A 20,300-nucleotide genomic window follows, 5' to 3' on the forward strand; every position below is an offset into this window, starting at 1 on the left:
CTCTCTCTCTGGGCATGCGCTAGAAGACGAGCATGTGGTTTACGTTTCTTGGCAGCTCTTCCTCTCTTGCCCGTCTTTATTCATTCTTTCAAAGAAAAAGGATGATGTTCTTGTGAAACTCCCCAGTAATTTTTTCGACTCATCTCAACCGTTTCTCAGCAACTCACACCATGCCTAATTGTTGTTCCATGAATGCATCGTGATGTAAGATCTGTATTTCAGCATTTAAATCCAGCTGCAAAATGGAAATTGGTGGGTTCCAAGCCCCATGAATAAACTGAGCACTTAGACTTTGAGGATTTTGTCTAGATGAAACTTGAAAAGTATGTAAGAAGTAAGATGATGAAATGATGACTTCTGTATGATTTCTCAAGATTGGACTTGATATATCCTGGCCTTTTTGTCAATTTTTAGCCAAAAACATATTGGTCTTTAGCTGCAAATTCATAAGGAGTGTTGTTTTTGAGAGCCAGAGATGATCTATGCAACATTTGGAAATGATTATCTCAACTGTCCGGGAAGTGTTTGCAAAATAAAGTAGGTTTTTGAACTCTGTGCAACTGATGGATTTTACAGGCATCCAAATTAAAGGACCTCAGTGAGGTCAGGAAAGCCAATTAATTATTAAAAGTAGGACTTGCAAACAAAGTATGAAGGCAGTGTTAATGATGATCTGGGACATTTAGCTGAAACATTGGACTTCATTGGGAAATCACTGAATATTTCAAATTCTTTCATCCCAAGGAATCCTTCAATTTTGTGGAGGAAGTGTGCCTCACTTTAGAGGACAGAGAAAAGATAACACAGATGGATGTAAAGAATGTGATTAGTCCTCATTATATCTCATATAAATCTGCTCACCTCCAAGAAACTGCCTATTACTCAAGTCTTTGAGTTCGGTCCTTTGGAGTATTTCAATATTTACACTCACTCAAATTCACTCAAGCTGTGGGAGAAATGTGTTTTCCCCCAACAGAGAGAAGCAAAGGGAAAAGAGAAAGAGGTGGGTGGAGGAAAAGGTGGAGTGGCTCCGATTAGCCCACATGTTGGTAATTTATCACACATAAACCTCACACCTAATTTTCACACCTGTAGCTCAACGTGCTGGAAGTCTAGTAATTCACTCACACACAGACACCCACACATACACACACGCACACACTCACATGCTGCTGAGTGGGACCTGGTCGTGGGTTTCCCTCGGTGCGGGGGGGACGAGTACCTTGCAGGCGAGGATCAGTAAAGTTAGAAGGCATGCTCTGCATTTTTGCACCCCATGTAGCATTTCTCTGTCTCTCCCACCCTCACCCGAGTTCACTCCCCCTTTCCCATTTGTCATCACCTTGACTAAACTCATCCCGACTTCCAGCACACACATCTGAGAAACAGAAGAGTTGGATGAGGATTTTTCATACTTGCCAGAGAAGCACAACGCTGCAAAACCAGATGGGAGATGGATAGTCATGTTTTGTTGAAGTGTCACACTAACAACAGATTGTAAACTAAAAGACTATCAAATGTGGATATAAAAATCAACAACAGTGTTTTATTACGTCCTGCCACAGATGGACAGTGCTGGAAAAAGAAACCAAATAACTCACTATAAATTAGATTAAGCTGGATGGATCATTAAGAGCACTGATGCTGCAGCGTGGGATCATAAATACCAGCAGGAGGAGACTTCCCATTTGCCCAAGCAGTCCGGATTCTACAGCTGTTCCCCTCGTGCTCCTAGATGCTATCGTGGAGTATGAGTTTGATTGAGGGCGCTCCGGATGTAGATATCAGCAATGTTTTATCAACCATGGCCAAAATAACCCCTATTACTATGTTTTACGTGTTATGGAAGTCCCAGATATGTTGAAAAACCAAAGGCAGTCGTGTCTAGGTTCATAACATCATCCAGAGGCGCTCGGTGAATTCCATTGAGGTGTATTCACTGTATCTTTCATGCCTCACGTCGGCTGATTTACTACAATGGTACCAGCTAAAAAAAAAGATTTTGCTGTTATTTTATTACAATAAAGGGATAAAAAAGGATGTTGAAAAAATCAAGCAGATTTTTTAAAAAGCCAGAATTTTGTGTGTCTGTCCGCAAGACGACAAGCAAGCAACTTTTTTATAAATATTTGGATCGATCAGCGCTAGGCTTTGCTGACATTGTAGCTGCTCCATTAACACTCAAAATAAGTAAAACTAGATATAAATACGGTAGCGTCGTCTATATTTCATAAACATACATTTATATAAATAGAGTTTTGTCCGGTCTCTGTATTAATATGAGGTACTATGGTAGAGCTCTGGGTGCCCACAGATGGCTACAATATTTTTTTCACCCATTTCTGAATCAACAACGTTGGGGGGACAATTTGACTGATAAGCTTGCGCGACACAAGCTCATGCAAATTTCTCGCTTGAGTTGACTTTGCATTGAGTTTGTTAGGAACCAGCGAAAAGTCTGCTTCGCGTTTGGTGTAACCACACCCTTAAGTTGGAAAGCTCATTTTGAAGAGTGCTCGTATTACTTGACATTTTCTCCAGCTCATCCCGGACCCTTGGGAGTCCCTGCAGCTCTTCCTCATATTCACTGATCTGATCTATGTTTGTGCACTCCTCAGCACTGGGGCCAGCTTCTTCTAAGGGTGGTAGCCATGACAGGGGTCTGACAGGGTGAACACCTCCCTCAGTTCATCTGTACTTAGCCGAGCTTTTAAATTTGCTGTCTAATGATTCTTTCATTAGGGGGGGAAAAAAATAATTTGACACACAAGAAGTGCTGAGCTTTAGATGTCTTGTTTGTTGGAAATAAATAGAAGACCCAGGTGGTTACCACGAGCAAAATAGCAAGTTTGATCAACGGAATAAGAAAAATAAGTCATATACTGTTTAATAGCATGTGATCTATGGGGAAGTGCATAACTCTTAGGATTAAAGATGAGACAAAACAATAAAAGGGGAAATTAAAAAAAACTTGCTCCCAAATACAAGCTATAGCTGACTTGTGCTCATCACCCTTCATACCCATCTCAAGCAGGACTTCTGTTGCAAAGTTCTACCTCATTAACCTTTTAACAAGAGACAACCTCACACCCCTCCTCGCCGGGGTCAAAAGTGGAGTGCACCACAGGGGACAGATGGCAAAAAGACATGGTCTCACTTTCACACATGGTGCCTGCCACAAAAAACAACAAAACCATAAACATCAAAGCCTTATTTTTCTCCCCCTCCCCTAAAAAAAAAAAGAAACTGGGCTGGATCCAATATCTAGGTTAGGTCTCTCACAGGAGAAGAAGATAACATTGCTTGCTTCTTCGTCTGACTGAAGCCTGTTTCCTAAATCAAAGGCCACATCATTATATGATCATTGTGGTGGTTAGAGGGTTAACTTTTAGACTAAAACTAATATTCAAGCTGTCACCAACCAATATGTTGCTCCAGCTGTTTTTAAATGTGACCACGTCTTGATCAATAACTAAGTACAGCACACAAAGACTTTAGAGAGAGGTTCATATGAGGTGTTTCACATGCTTATGATAAATAGTTTGTTGTATCCAGATGAGAGCCGCCACCTTCTGCTCTAGCAGGTGTCTGGATCACATCTGGCCTCATGTTTTTCACACCACCACAAAACTGCACCCGAAGAAAAAGGCTGGCACTGCCCGGGCTTCTTAACAGAAACCGGCCTGTGTTGGCTCTAAAAGGCCACACTCAGCCCTCAGGAGTGTACAATTATTTTTCTACAGTGCCCTTTGAGCGAGACTTGGAATAAATGCTTTCATAAAGTATGAGTGGCCTCCACGGGCCAAAATGGAGCCCATAAAGCAAAATGAAAACGACGACTGTGGTGCAAAGATAATTTCCTCTCAGTAAAAGTACAGCGTGTGCTGCTTGGTGTGGAAATGTCATCTGTTGCCACAAACAAAAAAATGAAACAAAACAAATAAAGTGAGCTTTGGTATGCAGTTTCACTAGAATCTAACGAAGGTGTTAGATGTTGTGATAAAAATATTTTTTTGGATGAAGAAACAGAGACCTGCATCCAAAATCTCTGGGTGGCATGAAGTCGCAAAGTGTATTATTACATGTGAGCAACGGATGCATTGCGCTGTACCTGTCTTGTGCTTACACGCCACAGTGTTTACTGCAAAAAAGTGGGCAGCAAAATTGGTCGTCATGTATATGCTGTTACAACAATGTTCTGAGGTGCTGGATGTGCCAAAGATCTATATGCAATAACTCAACCAGAAGGTGTTGTCACCTCTTTTTTAAAAAGTCAGGAAAAAAGTCTTAAATGCAATCCCTTATTATTCGACATTTAAAGTTATGTAATCTATTTTTAAAAATATACTGCTCTGGCCGCTCATATGCATATGCATGTGGTCCTTTGAGCTCTCTCCGATGATGATAACCAGCCCCACATTGTCCATTAAACTTCACTACTGCCCATTACTGCACCAAGACAGTACCATCTCTAAAGCCATTAGCTGGTAAACATCTAAACTACATGTGACCCCTGTCTATAGATACCTATTAGTTATGACTCCTGCCCGTGACAGCTGTTTACACAGCTAAGGCCCCTGCTCCTGAGACCTGGCCCCAGTCCAAATAAAATAATATCCAGTTAAGGGGAAGTCAGCCAAGATGTAATACAAGTGCATAACTAGAGGGGGGGAAAAAGAGTGAAGGAATCTGGGAAATGTTAATGGACTTCTTATTCTTTCAAAGCTTTATACATTTTGTTCTAGCGTTTGTCTCTACCGCAGCCTTGTTTCATTGTCTGGACCCTAAAACAAGATCAGTGAGAAACCATGGTAGAGAAAGAAAAGTCAAAAACAGCCACCACAATTGATGTCCTTTTGACAGATGCAACATAAAAAAAAATTCTGCGTTAAAATCCTAACAAATAGACCGCCACTCTCTCTTTTTACACTGTGTGCGTGGCATGCAGCCAGAGCCAAGCTCAAAAACATACATGGGCTTAAGTCAACACAGACAACAACAAGACAAACAACAACAAAAACCACAACCACACGACAACTGGCTCAGACATGTACTGCCTTACAGCGAACAGGGCTGGGTCGTTTCTGGTGGATATCGGGTCCAGTGGTGGAGAAACATCTCAGCTTAAGAGAGCAAGTTACAACCCAAACGCATTCAGTGACAGGGGACCTGAAAGCATCATCAAATGTGCAGGATTGTCATGGTGGCCCTCTTCTCCATCAAACCCTTCACTGTGCATGGAAGCATCAGTATAATTGAATCTTCACTCATTTATTCAGATTTTTCCTTTAATTTGTCCCCCAGCTCAGTATATAATCAGATTTTTCAGATTTTTGCTCTAATAAATATTTTAGATTAACAATGGATCCAATGACTATGTGTAATATGGAAGGTGTAACTCATAGTCTACTCATGTCAAACACACCTACTTTCCAGTCACGCTCAACTCTAGGGAGCTTGTTAGCGTTTTTCAGCTCATTGTTTTGGTTTTACGACCAGCAACTTTACTATTTTAATTCTGTCTCGCCAGTAGCATTACTGTCGTTTGTAGTCACAGCAAAATGTTTTTAGCAAAAAGAAAAAAAGTAGTAGGACGCTACCAGCACCAAAACACAAACAAAGTTAGTCATTAGCAGGTGAACATAGTCCAACATTAGCAGCTGAAGTGCCACGTATTTCCCTCAGGGGTTGGTGGAGACCAGACCAAAGCAACCAACTTATATTTGATACTCGGCCCGAAACATAACTCAACATGAATGCTAACTTTGCTCTGTATCTGTTGAATTCTAAAAAAAAAAACTGCTTGCTTAGAAGTTAGCCATATAAATAATAATATGTCAATGTTTAGTTTGTTTCTGCTGCCCCCTAGTGGCAAATAAATGTGTTGTATACGTTTAAACATCTACTGTATTACATATAGCATTGTTATGTGAGGCAGGGCTAACTGCTTGATATCTAGGATGCTAGCAAGTTAGCTACAAGTTTTGAAAAGACAGAGAGAGAGTCGCTCAGTTATCAAAGACAGTTATTGTGGTGTGAGCTTGAACAACTCCCGCTGAACAAGCTATACACTCTGCTGCCATGAGGCAAAATATTCCGTACTGTAGCTTCAATTATATGATTGATCTACAATCTTATTGCTTTGCTCTGATAACAGACACATGTATGTCACAGCTCCACCGCTCTGCGCATCCTCTCTAGCTCATTCTATCCTGACCACATAAATCTCGAGGGGATGACCCTTTAAGATCCCCCCCCCCCCCCCACTCTCAGCCTTCCTCTCTCTCCACAGAGGGAGTCAGAGAGACAATGAGCTCGACAGCGAGGCCCAGTAATGACTCCCAGCCTTGTTCCTGATTAAAAACACACCGGGTGCTTCTGCACTCCGCAGGCAGCTAGGAGATAGAGGAATGAGCTCCACACCCCAGAAAACAAAACAAAAAACGAAAAAAGATACAGTGTATGCCTCATTCACTGTAGCAGTCAAAGCTCTTGTCCCAACTAGTCCAAGCCTAATTCCACAGGCAAGTCTTCATTTAGTCTAAGGTGCCCAATTACCACCATTAACCCCAACCTCAGCCAAAACTGACACAAAACCAAAACAAAACCTTGCTTGGATACATCAGGGGTGCTGCTAAACTATCCTGTTACATATTTGTTCACATTACTTCATCATCACTTTGGCGGCAAATTGTAAGAAAATACATAGGTTCTTATGTTATCAAGATTCAAGTACCAACGCATATCAGTTTTGCAGCTACACCTTTACCTTTACCTCTCCACGTCCATACTTGGGCTGCCAAATTACAGGCGAACTTCGCAGAGAGCCTGTTTATTGCATCTGACCAGCCCACTTCCTCTCCATACCAAAGGCATTGCATGCTGAGCTTTATTTTGATGTGGCGTGTAAGCATAATTAGAGGTCCCATAAAAGCAGGGAGAGGGGGGGAAATAAGGAGTCCTGTCCATCTGTCGAGTGTTAAGGGGTGGGCACGGGGGTAGCGATCGGAGCCCCATGCCTCGCTGTTGTTAGAGAGAGCGGCAGCCATTCGAACAGGCAATTGACGCGAACAGCCTTTAGAGCAAAGCTGGAGTCAGTGTGTGTGTTTTGTTTCTGCACACGTCTGTGTATTTTCTCAAGGGGCCTCCTTGAGTTTCAGATTTCCAGGCCTTGCAGATCGATGCAAAATAGGTACCAGTCGGCACGCACACACACTGACATGGCAAACAAGAGCAGCTACAGAGTGTGGCCTTTTCCAGAAACATTAGACTTTAAGCATCCCTTAAAAGGCTCATGGACCCATACATCTGACCAGCTTTTCTACACAATTAAGGGCAGGTGAGAAATCTAATTTATGGTCTCTAAAATAAGCTCAGATACCAAGTTGCATGCAAAAGAGCAGTTTAAAGACAGTGCACTAATTACCTTCTCGCCAAGAGTGAGATGAGAAGATCAATACTCGTCTCACGTCTGTACGGTATGAAGCTACCGCTAGCAGCCGGTTAGCTTAGCTAAGCATGAAGACTGGAAACATTAAAAAAACAGCTAGCCTGGCCCAATGCCACAAACATCTCGTTAGTTCACAAATGAACATGTTCGCTTAATCAGTATAAAAGCCAAGTGTAAAAACAGCTATTTGTAGTTTTACGTGGTTTTGTGTGCTGGATTATTTCTTGGAGGGTATCAGAAACTTCTTGGAATTTTCACTGCTTGCTTGGCAACTGCACTTAACCCAGAAACAGACTAGTAAAACAACAAATCGTCATAATACGTTGGTTTTTTTGTGTGTTAAACTAACAGGATACATCGGATAATTTGTGAGCTTCAGAGTTGCAAGTAGGTTGATTTCGTTAACTTCGGACAGCCCCAGGCTAGCTGTTTCCCCTTGCTTTCAGTCTTTATGCTAAGCTAAGCTAACCAGCTGCTGGCTCGAGCTACATATTTAACCCACAGATGGAGAGTATTAGCGATCTTTTCATCTCTCACTCAACGAAAAGTGAATATGTGGATTTCCCAAAAACTCCAAAGCTAAGTTTAAGTTTGATTTAACTACTTTATTATGTAAACAGCAATAGGGGAAATTGGTCAATTTTAACAATTCCCGTGATCAAATTCATTGGGGGAAAAACACAATGGATGCCTGTTGTGCCCACATCATTACCTCTAAACAGCTCTTCACTGAATTCTTTTAGAGGTGTGTATTAGTAATGTGAGAGCTAAGTAGTCTGGAAGTGCAATGGAGTGTAAGCCTGAGGGGCTCCATCTCCGGCTCTGGGCAGCTCTCCTACCTGTGAAGAATGAGTCATTTTTTTTTTCAAAAAATGTTCCTTTTGTGTTGTTGTTTTATGTGTGGCACTTAGAAATGATTCCCACATTAGATTTTTTTACGGCCCAATAAACTTGAGAGAATCAGACCAAATTGGCTGGTCATATTTAGTAGCTTTATAAGGAAACGTATTAAGGCGTAATTGCTTCAGGGGGAGTAAGCAATTGAAGGAACGGGCATAGGTGAGGGTTACAAAATCGCCCTTGCGCTCTGGAGGGACACTGCAGTTTTGTCTGCTGCTCGGGAATTTCCAATCACCCTGAGGAAATGTGGAGCGTATTATAAGATTTTTTTTTAAATTCGGAAATGTGAAATAAAAAGTTTTTACAGTGTGGTAAAAAAATGCTGCCTGAAATAAGACCATCTGTTTGGCATTTAGCTGTGCCAGCATAATGGATCCTCTGATGACAATGAATGAGGGTAGAAGACCAGATCCTTTAGTGTAGCCGCATAAGAAAGAAAAAAGTGATTGAATCTGCTCTCAATGATTGTTCCTCCACTGTGATGTGATGGATGGAAGTGTGCAAAAGTGTAACAAAACAAGCTTGTTCATCCATGTGAAATACTGAAACATGGAGCAATACCCAAAGTGTTGAGAGACGAGTCTCGTCTTCAACCCACTTGCCTTGTTCAATTCACAAACCTGCTGCGTAAAAACGTGGGATAAATGATCTTTAAGGCAACTCAGTTGATCAGGATTAATTGAATTTCTTCAGATACAGGTAAAACCTGAGGATGGATTCTTATTTTCTAAAGGGAAACAAAGAAAAAAGGGAAACAAATCTTCCTCCGCTTTGTCACGTGGTGTCCGAAAGAATCTCTCTCTGTGTCTCTCTCTCCCTCCTGTAGAAAGTTCATGCCACCGCATGTTTTTTTTTCCTCTGCTGGGTTTTTTTTTTTTCCCGGCAGTGTAGCATGGCATGAGGCGCACTGAGGAGCCTTTCACCGGGCTTCATCTGATACCGCTGTGACTCGGAGCGGGAGTCGCGCTACAGGCCGGGATGGACATGCATGGGTTAGTAGGTCAAACAAGGAGCTAGTCTTTCGACAGAGTTCGGAGGCTGGGTCAGACTAATGTGATTTATCAATACGGCGCATAAGTGAATCATTGTCCTTAATGGCCATGATAATCCCGAGACAGAGCGTGGACGGGATTGGTCGAGGGGGTTTTGAGTGGGGGGGGGGGGGTATAGGGTTGTTCTGGACTTGATGTCTTGATTAGAGCATCAGGAACATGCACCTGCAGGGTGTCAGTGTGTCTCACTCTGCTCATTTTCTCTCACACACACACACACACACACACACACACACACACACACACACAGATTTACACTTACGGAGGCTTGGCTGATGGGGCCTGGGAGAGCAAAGACAGAGCTCTGTTCCTTGACGCCGGAGCTCAGGCTCAGGTCAAGACTCGGCTCGCTGTAATCCCTCTCAGGTGATGCTGTTCACATTCAGCCGTTTCCAGCTGATCTGCTTAAATATGCCTTCCTCATCCCCTAAAAAAGCCCCCCACCCGCACCTCTCTCCTCAGCCAGCACCACCTCCTCCCTGCTGTCTCAGATCAGCGTTTCCTTTAAGCGATGGAAAAAAAGTGCTCCCATCACTTGGATTCGGAGTGCCATCATGTGAGCCTTAACAGACGTGTCATCCGTGTGATTTTTTTTTCCAAATGCAAGAGTGGCAAGACTAGTTTAAGAGGCAACCTCCTCCCCGTCAGACACTTAATCAAAGCAGTATATTGCGTTAAAGTGCCGCTGTTCCAACATTAACACTTACACCACTAACCTGGGACTTTGTGCGGGCTTTCAGCACACTGAGGCCTGATTTCCACGGCTCAGAAAAAGAGGCCACTGTGTTTGAATGTCTTATCTGCATCCAACGATGCTCTAATTTTTGAATTTACACAGCCAAAACACTGCATTTGACATAAGAATTTCCAAATCATCCAAACCTTTATCTATAATATCAACAAAAACCACAAAGTCGCTTCACAAGTATGAAAAAGTATCAAGGTTACCACATTCTTTTTTTTATGGGATTCTTGGAAGAAAGGGCAGATTCAGCCCCAAATCACAATTTTTTTTGTGTGTTTTGCCGTCAAGAGTCACCACACTCAACCTGGTCCGGACCAATCATCACCCGTACGAAATGTCACCTCACCCCCTCCACCCTGCTCCACTGCATCAGTTTCATCTAATCACGTCTGTCCTTCGAAACATCTGGGAACGCTGTTAAAAGTAACAGATTACACAGTTGAATATGATCCGAAACAGGCTGCGGCCTGCTGGGAATTCAAATTTGGGATTTCAAGGCGGATGCAGAAGGGTTAACAGTATCACATGGCAACTTTTCACCACTCTCGACCGCTATTACCTATTCATTACCTGTTTAAACGTCTTAGAGGCCCCAGTGTGCGCGTCTCTGTTCCTCCAGGCAGCATTGGTAGTCAAGCCTGATTTTATGTAGTCAGCAGGTGGCATCATTAGCCAGAGAATAAAAATGAAAAGTAATACCCTTGTGTCTAGCTATGATATCATAGAAGGGCTCGTTGGCACCATTTCCTCCGCTTTTAGTGGGCAGGATAGGGGGTAAGGAGGTGTAAATTTAATATGTTTTACATGGGGGGGGTAAAAAGAAAATGTGAACAGTTACCACAGCCAAAATGGGAGGTTGGGTCATGCCATGCAGCGAGACAAGATCAGCCCAGAAACCACACAAAGATCACAATCTTGCCTCTACTCACACATTTCAGCGGAGCCCGAGTCATACGCAATGACTGTTTTTATCCTCGACGACCCCTTATTATAATGGCATCTCCATCCATTGCACCTCACTGGCTCATTTGTCTGAGCACGCACAGTGTTCAATGGCAAAAAAACTCTTTCATGCATTTAAAAGTGAAAAGAAAAAAACCACAGACATTTGTTGAATTATGCAGGATGTGTTTTGTCACCCACAAAAACAGCTACGTCTGAGGGGAAGCGGAGTGTGGCCAGATTGAGTTCTTCAACGTGCGTGGGTCTCGGCACTCCTGACCGGGTTTGGATCGCTCCCCGTGCATGCCAGACGGGGCTGTGTATAAAGCTGTCACAGGAACCTTGGGGGCTAGAAAAATATTCGGGCATTTCTGGGCCTATATTGGACAATGATCTCTTACATATGCTTCAATATAACCGTGATAAATAAAGGAAGGAAGCAAATACCGGAAAAACTTGGCCGCCTGCCACCGCTTGCTAGAATGGCACTTTTGGCCGAAAGTGCTGTTTGGCCCCCCCAACCTAACCCACCCCAAAACACACAAACGCACGCACGCACACACACACACACACACACTTTCAACATCACTGTAAGGGGCAAAACCTGTACATATTTGCATGGGATTAGTTTGACAAGTGTAACATCCGCTCTGAGAGCTGGGGGGGGGGTTGTAACAATGTGTAGCTTATAGTGTTCAGCCTAAAGCTGTGTTTGAGGTCAAATGTGTAAGTTAACCTCTTGATCTCATCCCCATTGGTTAGCCCACCCCCTTTCTCTCTCTCTCTCTCTCTCTTTTTTTTTTTTCACACACACACCACACAAATGAAAAAAGAGGCACCCTTAAGACATATCTTGCTGCTTGACCATCCAAAACACCCTCCAGATTGAAGCGGTCCCCCCCCACTGAAGAAGGATTGATCCTACTTGGAAAAAAATTCACATTCCATCTCGTACATACTATCTAAGATCACACAGTCCTCCAAAGAGAGAGAAACACACGGAGGAGCTGAAAAACGTGTGTGTGCCAGTACCCCGCAGTGATTGCCTGATTATTTGCAGATGGGCAGTGGAGGGCTTGCAGAGTGTGGAGGTTTCCCCCTGGCACGCAGCGCATATGATTAAATCTGTGATTGCCTCACAATTTACGAGACCCCCCCCCACCCCCACACACACACACACACACACACACACACACACACACCTCTCCCCTGACTTTAAATGAGTGTTTTTTTTCTACTGTACTGCCACACTAGCGCTGCTTACCAAACACCCCCCCTGATCCCTCTCACGGTCACCTCCTGTGCGGATCTTGGGATCTCGGCCGTGCGTTATGTCACCGGTGTGTGTGCGCAGGGCTCGGCGGGGGCCACTCTGCTAATCCCGCTGTCTCCTCCTCATCCACCGGGAGCATGGAGCAGTGTTTGCAGAGGGGCTGATCCCCTCCTCAACCAACGCGCCTCCGCTGAGCGACTGTTCTGCGGGTTTCCTACCAACTGTTCAAAGTGGTTATGAGATCAATTAAAAGCAGCTTAGGGGGATATGTGCGATTCATAAGTCAGAGGAAGGGGATTCCGTATCTATTCACTGAATAACTCCAACAATACGAGCCCCTTCCCTCCCCTTCTCCATAAGCCGCCAGCTCTCCATAGAACCGATCCGCACCAGCAGCCTTTTTTTAGCACTTTCACATGTAAATAATATAGGGAGCCCCTTTGTTGGGGCCACAATTTCGGGAAGTAGCGTTAATGGCAGGTCTGGCAACGTGGTTTTCAAGTAGAATTAGCCGATGCCTGTGACGCAACGTGTTTTTAATATTCATTTTTTTTTCTTTCTTTTTTTGGAGAGCCACACGCGTGGCCAATTTTGCGCACATTTTACGCATTAGCTACCGGCTCTGAAGTCGTTACCCATGGTGGGAAATAGTATCTTCTGAGGTTAATAAATCATATCAGATGCTGTGAGACTAAATTGTGGCTAACAGTAAAAATTTGATATCAGTGTGAATTTCTGGAATGACAATCGGTGTTGGATCGGCACCTCTTTCTCCCACATTTTTTTTTTTTTTTTTTTTTAAATCAAACTGAGATAGTCGTTAATATTTGATGACATTTTGTTCAGACTGTGCACACGCGTGTGTTTAACAGGATGCGTGAGCAACCTTGTTTAGGACTGTTGCCGCCGCCTCCCGTTGACCCACACAAACTCTCTCAAAGCCATCTGTTAAAGTCCCCCCCCCCCCATCCCCATCCCCGGATGGATGCTGCTCCAAGACCCCTCAAGCTACAGCCCCGGTGTTACCTCTTTTGTTCCTCCTCCAGCGGTGCGACGGCGCCTGACAGCTGCTGTACTCCATACAGTTCAATACGATCAGGGCAAAGGAGAAGAATCGAAACTGCATCTGGACGGCGATCTGTTTGTTCGGACTCCAGTTAAAAAAAAGGTGCCGGCCGGGGGCTCGGGATGGATTCTCTGACTTTGCAAGGTCCTCCTCCAGTTTCTCTGGTCGATCCTCGAATGTGTCAAACATCAGACGAGATGTGACTTGTTATCACGCCGCCGATCGGGATCATTTTATGAAGCGCGCCGATCCCTCCAGTCAATAAAAGTGTTCGCTTTGGTGCTTGCGCTGCAGGGGAGAATGACAAAGGAGGTTACTGTGATAACAGTGTAATGAAATCAACACCTTCCTAAACAGTGATGCGTTAGGTGATAAGTTGAGGGAGGGAGGGAGGGGGGGGGGGCAAAAATGAATAGATCTTCTGTGTGTAAATGTGTTGGAACAATCACAGATTTTGCGCGCTGCTCAAACGGCCCCGTTAAAATAAAAATAATCAAAAATAAGCGTAAAAGTCGCCAAAGACGCTCCGTTAAAGTAACGTGTCGGTGTGTACCTGGCAACAGATGTGGTGTAAATTCCGCTCCGGTCCACTTTTAGGTTCCCTCTGAGTGCAAGTGCGGCTCGGCAACATGCAGCATCCCTCTGTTGTGTGAGAAAACTTGTGTCTCCAGAAGAGAAACCCGAGGTCCGAGGAGTAAGAAGCAAAAAAAAGAAAAAAAAAAAAAAAGAAAGAAAAAGGTGGTCGCGGTGAAAGAGGGGTGTGTGTGTGTGTGTGGGGGGGGGGGGGGGGTGTCCTTTCCTCCTCTCTGTATAAAAAAAAAAAAAAAAAAAAAAAAGCTTAGATTCCGTTTTACCTGCGTTTTCCTCTCTGGCTTGTCCGGTCCGCGTACCAGCGCAGCGCAGCAGCAACACACTCACATGTGTCGGGAGAGAGAGAGAGAGAGAGAGAGAGAGAGAGAGAGAGAGAGAGAGAGAGAGAGCCGGTGGGTGAGTCCGCTGAGGCTGAGCGCTGACTTAAGACTCCCGACTGGTCCTGATGCTTGCTGCCCCCTTTTTCCTCATATAGAGCCGCGCCGCCGTCACGTGTGTGTGTGTGTGTGTGTGTGTGTGTGTGTGTGTGTGTGTGTGTGTGTGTGTGTGTGTGTGTGTGCGTGTGTGTGTGTGTGTGTGTGCGTGTGTGTGTGTGTGTGTGTGTGTGTGTGTGTGTGTGTGTGCGTGTGTGTGTGTGTGTGTGTGTATGTGGAGATCTCCAGTTTGGTGTTTCTTCGCATTTAAGATGTTGAGAGGATGACATTTAGTGTAGTGTCCCCCCCCCCACACACACACACACACCATCACCCCCCCCCTCCCACCGCGCACTGGCCGGTGCGAGGTCGCCTCTGGGTCCTAGTGAGCGTAAAAAAAAAAAAAAAAAAAAAAAGCTGGAAACATCCCACAGGAGAAAACTTTTTTTTTTTTTTTTTTTTTTTTTATAAGGGGATATGGGATTGCAGCTTTTTTTGTGACTTTATTGTAGGCTATTTCAACAACCGGCATATTTCTTTAACTTTTCAAAGGATAAAAAAAGGCAAGTACACTATCTTTTTTTTTCTTTCTTTTATGGATGGCTAATATAAGTTTCAAATGAAAGTGCGGAAAACCATCTCAATTGTAGATAAAAAAAAAAAAAAAAAAAAGTTTAAAATTAAGTGCGTAATTGCGACACAGTCAATTTTACATTATGGTTAAGCTTTCTGATGATAGCCCGATTGAATAATTAGAGGTTCGCCAAAAAAAAAGCCAATTATCTACATGATGTGCGTAATGATGTGGGCCCGCAAGTCAAGCATCTCGTCACGCCTCTTTTATCGCGGGTCCAGGACCACTACGCCTCCTCCTCCTCCTCCTCCTCCTCCTCCTCTGAAAAGGATGATAACCGTTGGGGAGGCTGTAATTTGCTGGGACGTGAATAAAGAGTAAGGGGTCTGACCCGTGCGACCTCGTCAAAGGACACATGTGACGGAGGCGGTCAATGGACGCGGATCTCGTCCTTCAGTAGGAACTAACTTACTCATCCGCCCCTCAGTGACAGTTATGCGCTGGATGCTGGTCGATCACAACTCAGTGATGAGATGTGAGAGTGGTTTTATGGAAGTTAGTGACAGAGGCTCCGATGACAACAATCAGACAGTAGTCATTGATAAATGGTAGTAACTAAAAAAAAAAAGGCCTTTCTGGTTAGTATTTATCAGCTCCCCATCCTGGTTAGAATACAAGTCTTGAATGCTCTACCCGCTTCAGCCACTAGGTGTGGCACTTAATCTTTTATTTATTTCAGGAAATGATATACATGTTGAGTTACATTGTCAGTAATTCCATATCAGCCATACTAGTGTGAAGTCAAGAATAGTCTTTCATTTGACAGGAGAATATATAATGATAGTGTTTTTAACCTTAAGTATGGAGGCATCTTTGAGATTCTACAGATCTCCCATTTTAAAATTACAAAATGTAATTTACATGGTTGGCTTTACACTTTAGAAACCAGAGAAACCAGTAAAAAACAAAAACAAACCCTCAGGCAGTAAAATATACAATCACTCAAACACACAAGTTCAAGTTTCCATTTCGTCACTGGAACTGATTGAAAAAAATATGCGGGGGGGGGAAAACCTTTAACAGTATGTAAAGAAAAGAGGAAGGATCGTGGTCGTTTCCCTGCCAAAACCTATAGTGACCTTTGTCCTGACTTTGTTTATTATTTATCCAGAGAGCAGTGACAGACATTGTGGTCTGGAGGGCTGTTAGCCGCAGGCAGTGCCTTTGGTTTGGATTCCTGTCTAAAACAACATCTGAGAGTGCACGGTTAAGGTGAACGTGATAATTTAAGCCTCCGGCACTTTTATTTTCATGATGTGTCATGGAGAAGGGAGTCCGGTAAACCAATCACTTTATTCTCTCCATCCCTCCTCTCCTCTCCTTTCCTTTCCTCCCTCCCTCCCACTCGTTGCAGTTGCACATAAGTGGAGGTGACGTCAGCATTCGGATTGGTCTGGCTCGGAGCCCTCAGTGCCATAACGGCAATGAGTGGAGCTGCTCTGCACCCTGTCCATCAGGGATCCAGACCGGATGGTCTTCAGCGTGGCTTCTTGTCACAGCTTACAAGGTAAAAAAAAGTTCCAGGCCACAGTGGTCAATCTCGAATCTCGAAAAATGTCGAGGAGAGGAAGAGAGTGTGGCAAACTAGGGAAAGTTCAAGATATTCTTAGCAACTTTCCATGTTTGTGGCTCCAAAATGGATGTCCAGATATAATTTAACATGACATTCATAAACAAAGCTGACCCATTACAGCTCACACGTAAATACACTTTTTTTTTATCGTCACCATGAATCTAACTGTGTCTCACCTAAAGGTCCATTTAGTCACTGCTCTGGAGCATGAAATGGAAAAAATTATATTGACATTTAAACCTCCACGTTTCCAAGACATCTGTAGTACAGATCCATCTGTTGAAGAAGATCATGTGATATGGTCAAAAGCTCCAGAAAACAAATATTTAATGGACCTTCAGCTGAGATTGTTTTGTCAATTGCTGTATGCTTGTAAGATCAAGAATGATCTATGAAACCAAAATCCTAAAACTTATAATTCATCATAACATGTTAAAGTCCATCTAAAATACATCTTTTAGATAAACAACTCTCGCCCCACAAAAGCTGTAAAAGCTTTGTTTTTTTTAGCTACGTAACAGAAAACAAACTGTAAGCTGGCTTGAATACACAACAGCTAAAACAGACAAAGTCTAAACCTCCTTAAAATTCAGAAAGGATATGAGATTGCAAAATAAAGACACATCTTGCTTTACAATTTTCTCAATCAGCTTCTCCCATATGTAAAAATGAAACATGAAACATTTCTGCCAAAGTTATAACTGTTTTGGTCGTTTTATATGAGAGATTTCGGTTTTTAATTTGTGATTGAAGTGGGCGGGGCTTTGTTGGATGAAGGTGATGTCACAAACTTTGGTGCATTAATCAAGATTAAGCAATATTCGAATATTGGATATATTCCAACCAAGAAAGAAAATGACTTATTATGCCCCAAATCAGTCTCAGTAAAGGGGTAGTACTTTATGAAAGCGCAGGAACTTTCTGGGTGGGGTTTGCAGGGATGACCGTCGCTGATTGGACAAACACACAGCGCATCAAACACTCAACAGATGATTTACTGTATAAACTGACGCGCATAGTTTCTTTGTCCTCCTCTGCATTTCGTTCATTGCATCCAACGTGCGTCACAAAATACTACTCAGCAGTAAATGTCGACACAGTGAGATAAAACCAAGGTTCCTTTTTTATTTTCAAGGTGTTTTTAAGATTAAATCGGCAGGCACACTGAACTGTTAAATCCTAAAAAGCAAAACAACCATGACACAAACAGTCCTCTACTAAAACGGTTCATTTAAGCATTGCACTGCCAACTAATGGAGTTCTTTTTCTGAACTTAAACTTTGAGTAATAATATACTGTAGCTATGAGTAATGTTAGAGATTTCTTTATTAACGAATAAGTGTTTTATTAATGGACATTTTCATACCTTTTCTACGTGTACTGATTAATCTTGTAGTCTGTTGGTTCATAGTATCACAAGGAAATTTAGAGAAAATGCATTTGAATCCTATAATTTTACTGGTTCTTCCTCTTTGAACAAAACAATGTCATATTTCTGTTCAAGAGTCTGTTTGTAGGCTGACACATCACTTAATTTATTGACGAGACACTCTTTGCACTTTCCAGTTATGATTTAGCCTAATAAAGCATTTGCTTTTCTACACAAAAATCCTTGTTTAGAAGTTAAATTATATTTAAAAAGAAAGAAATGAAAGGCAAGTGAAGGAATGAAAGCCTGTCTGTGAGCAATTGTGATAAAGAGGGAGGTGCAGAGAGGCAGAGGGCTGAGTTATGAGAAGGTCTGAAGCAGAGTAGAGTGGGGGTGGGGTGGGACATTAAAAAGATTGTGTCCGTCTGGCTAATGGTTCTTTATGGCCCTCTCATGTCCTCAGATGGGCAGGATGACTGGCAGAGAGTGTGACCACTGGTTTCTGCACATCACCTCTGCTCGCCCCCTCCAGCTGACTGCCTGCCACGGTGAAGCGAACCACTAAAACACCATAAAACCAACAGACTAAACAGCCATTCATCATTACTGCGCACACATGAGCCGCATCGCACGCAGCAGCCTCCTCAGCTGTCCCGCTCGGTGACTCAATACGCACATTAAAACTTCATCGAGTATTACCGATTCAGAAAAAGTCAGACCACTCAAACCTCAAACCGCCGTCTGTAATGTCCAGAAATAAGGCAATCATGGGTCAAAATGGTTTCGTTGGTCACTTTTATTGAACTGGGGATGACAAAGTGTAAAACAGCACTGTGCTCCTTGAGATACAAGTGTGGAAAGAGAAAAAAAAAAAAAAACAGATGTAACTCAATGATCCGTCTTCGTTACGTGGCTAAAATCCAGTTTCCTGACCTGCCCAGTTTGGCGTCTGCAAAGAAAAAGCGTGAAGAAAACATAAAATTAGACCATTTGTAGAACACTGAGACCAATTGAAAAGACATTTTCACTGTTGGAAATGTGAAAAAGTAACGTACACATGCAAGCAGTTAAGTGCTGACGTTTTTGCTGTGAGGGTTGACAGGGACCCGAAAGCCGCCGTCCCAGATGGTAGGCAGTAAATGTTCACTATATGTAAGTGATTTGTAGCCTTGAGGACAGCAGGATGTGATGGCGCACTGCAAGTTGTTTGCAGCCTCTTTTGTCTAATTACAAAAACTCCTTAATGAGGGGGGGGGGGCTTTTCTTGTTTCTTTTACAGGACAGGGTTATGGCAGCACTCCTGCCGCAGATATGCAAACAATAGGGAGGAGGGTAATTGAGCACATCAAAAGATGGCCGACTCGAAAGCTGCACAGTTAAAAAGAAATGAGTGAAACATTTAACATGTCTGTCGCAATTCCGTGGCCTTGGTGCTGTCAGGTGTCGGGCCCTTCATCTGATTGACGGACGTGCACATGTTCAAGGAGAGGGGAGCTGCGTGAAGCAACGGCTCGCAGCTCCGGTTCAGAGTGTGTGCGTGCGTGATTGTGTGTAGTTGCAGTGCTTGAAAAGTCTACATACCACTAAAAACTCACAAGGTCAACATCAAAAACACACTTAAATGGGATGACGGGACCCCGAGCCAGACAGCTGCAACAGGTCCTAAGTGCAGGGAACTCTGGGCTCTAAGTAATGTTCACCAAAAAGCTAGTGTGAGGGTCCACCTTATTTACGTTGCTGGGCTGAGTCACAGAGCTCAGGCATCATTTTATGGTTGTTTGGAATCTACCTTGTCATTAGGCCTTTGAAGGGCAACGGAGGGATGAAAGCGTTAGCTCTGTTAAACTTGCTCTTACTGGCTTATTTCGTGTAAAGAGAGCTTTTTGTTGATGGTTGTTCATCAACATTCTTCAGCCTTGTTCTTTTGAGCTGAACTTTTGAGACACTTTGAACTGCCCCGAGTCTCATGTTGACCTTCAAGCAATCTGATCGGCTAAGGGGCAGATGGGTTGCCTTCGGCGACAAGCTGGGAAGGGTGGTAGGTTTGTGTGCATTTTTGTTTGTACAGTACGTGCTTTACTCGCCTCAGTCTTGGTGCTCTGGGCCTGCTTTTTCTCGATGTTCATGGCCAACATTTGGCTGCGGAACGAGAGGCTCTTGGTCTTCTCAATCACCTGCTGGTAAGGTGATACGGCGTTGTTCCCCATGACCACATGGCCCTAGAAATACAGACAAAAAAAAAAAAAAACAGACAACAGATTCAACAACCAATAAGCCAATCGCATTCGATCT

At 43.4% G+C, this 20,300-nt stretch overlaps 2 protein-coding genes across 2 annotated transcripts in view; both read right to left on the reverse strand.

Annotated features, from left to right (window-relative positions):
• rspo2 (R-spondin 2) overlaps nucleotides 1–13,488 on the reverse strand; it is a 54,126-nt gene extending 40,638 nt beyond the window's left edge. The window contains exon 1 of the mRNA XM_054622179.1: nucleotides 13,389–13,488. Coding sequence (XP_054478154.1) covers nucleotides 13,389–13,488 — 100 coding nt within the window. The remainder of the gene's footprint in view (nucleotides 1–13,388) is intronic.
• Nucleotides 13,489–18,786: 5,298 nt separating this feature from the next.
• Nucleotides 18,787–20,300, reverse strand: part of eif3ea (eukaryotic translation initiation factor 3, subunit E, a) — a 28,400-nt gene continuing 26,886 nt past the window's right edge. Inside the window, exons 12-13 of the mRNA XM_054621041.1 lie at nucleotides 20,093–20,227; nucleotides 18,787–18,957 (exon numbers count right to left, since the gene is read on the reverse strand). Of these exons, the coding sequence (XP_054477016.1) occupies nucleotides 18,922–18,957; nucleotides 20,093–20,227 (171 nt within the window). The 3' untranslated portion in view covers nucleotides 18,787–18,921. The remainder of the gene's footprint in view (nucleotides 18,958–20,092; nucleotides 20,228–20,300) is intronic.

Source organism: Anoplopoma fimbria, chromosome 20 (assembly GCF_027596085.1).
Source record: "Anoplopoma fimbria isolate UVic2021 breed Golden Eagle Sablefish chromosome 20, Afim_UVic_2022, whole genome shotgun sequence".
Taxonomy (NCBI): Eukaryota; Metazoa; Chordata; class Actinopteri; order Perciformes; family Anoplopomatidae; genus Anoplopoma; species Anoplopoma fimbria.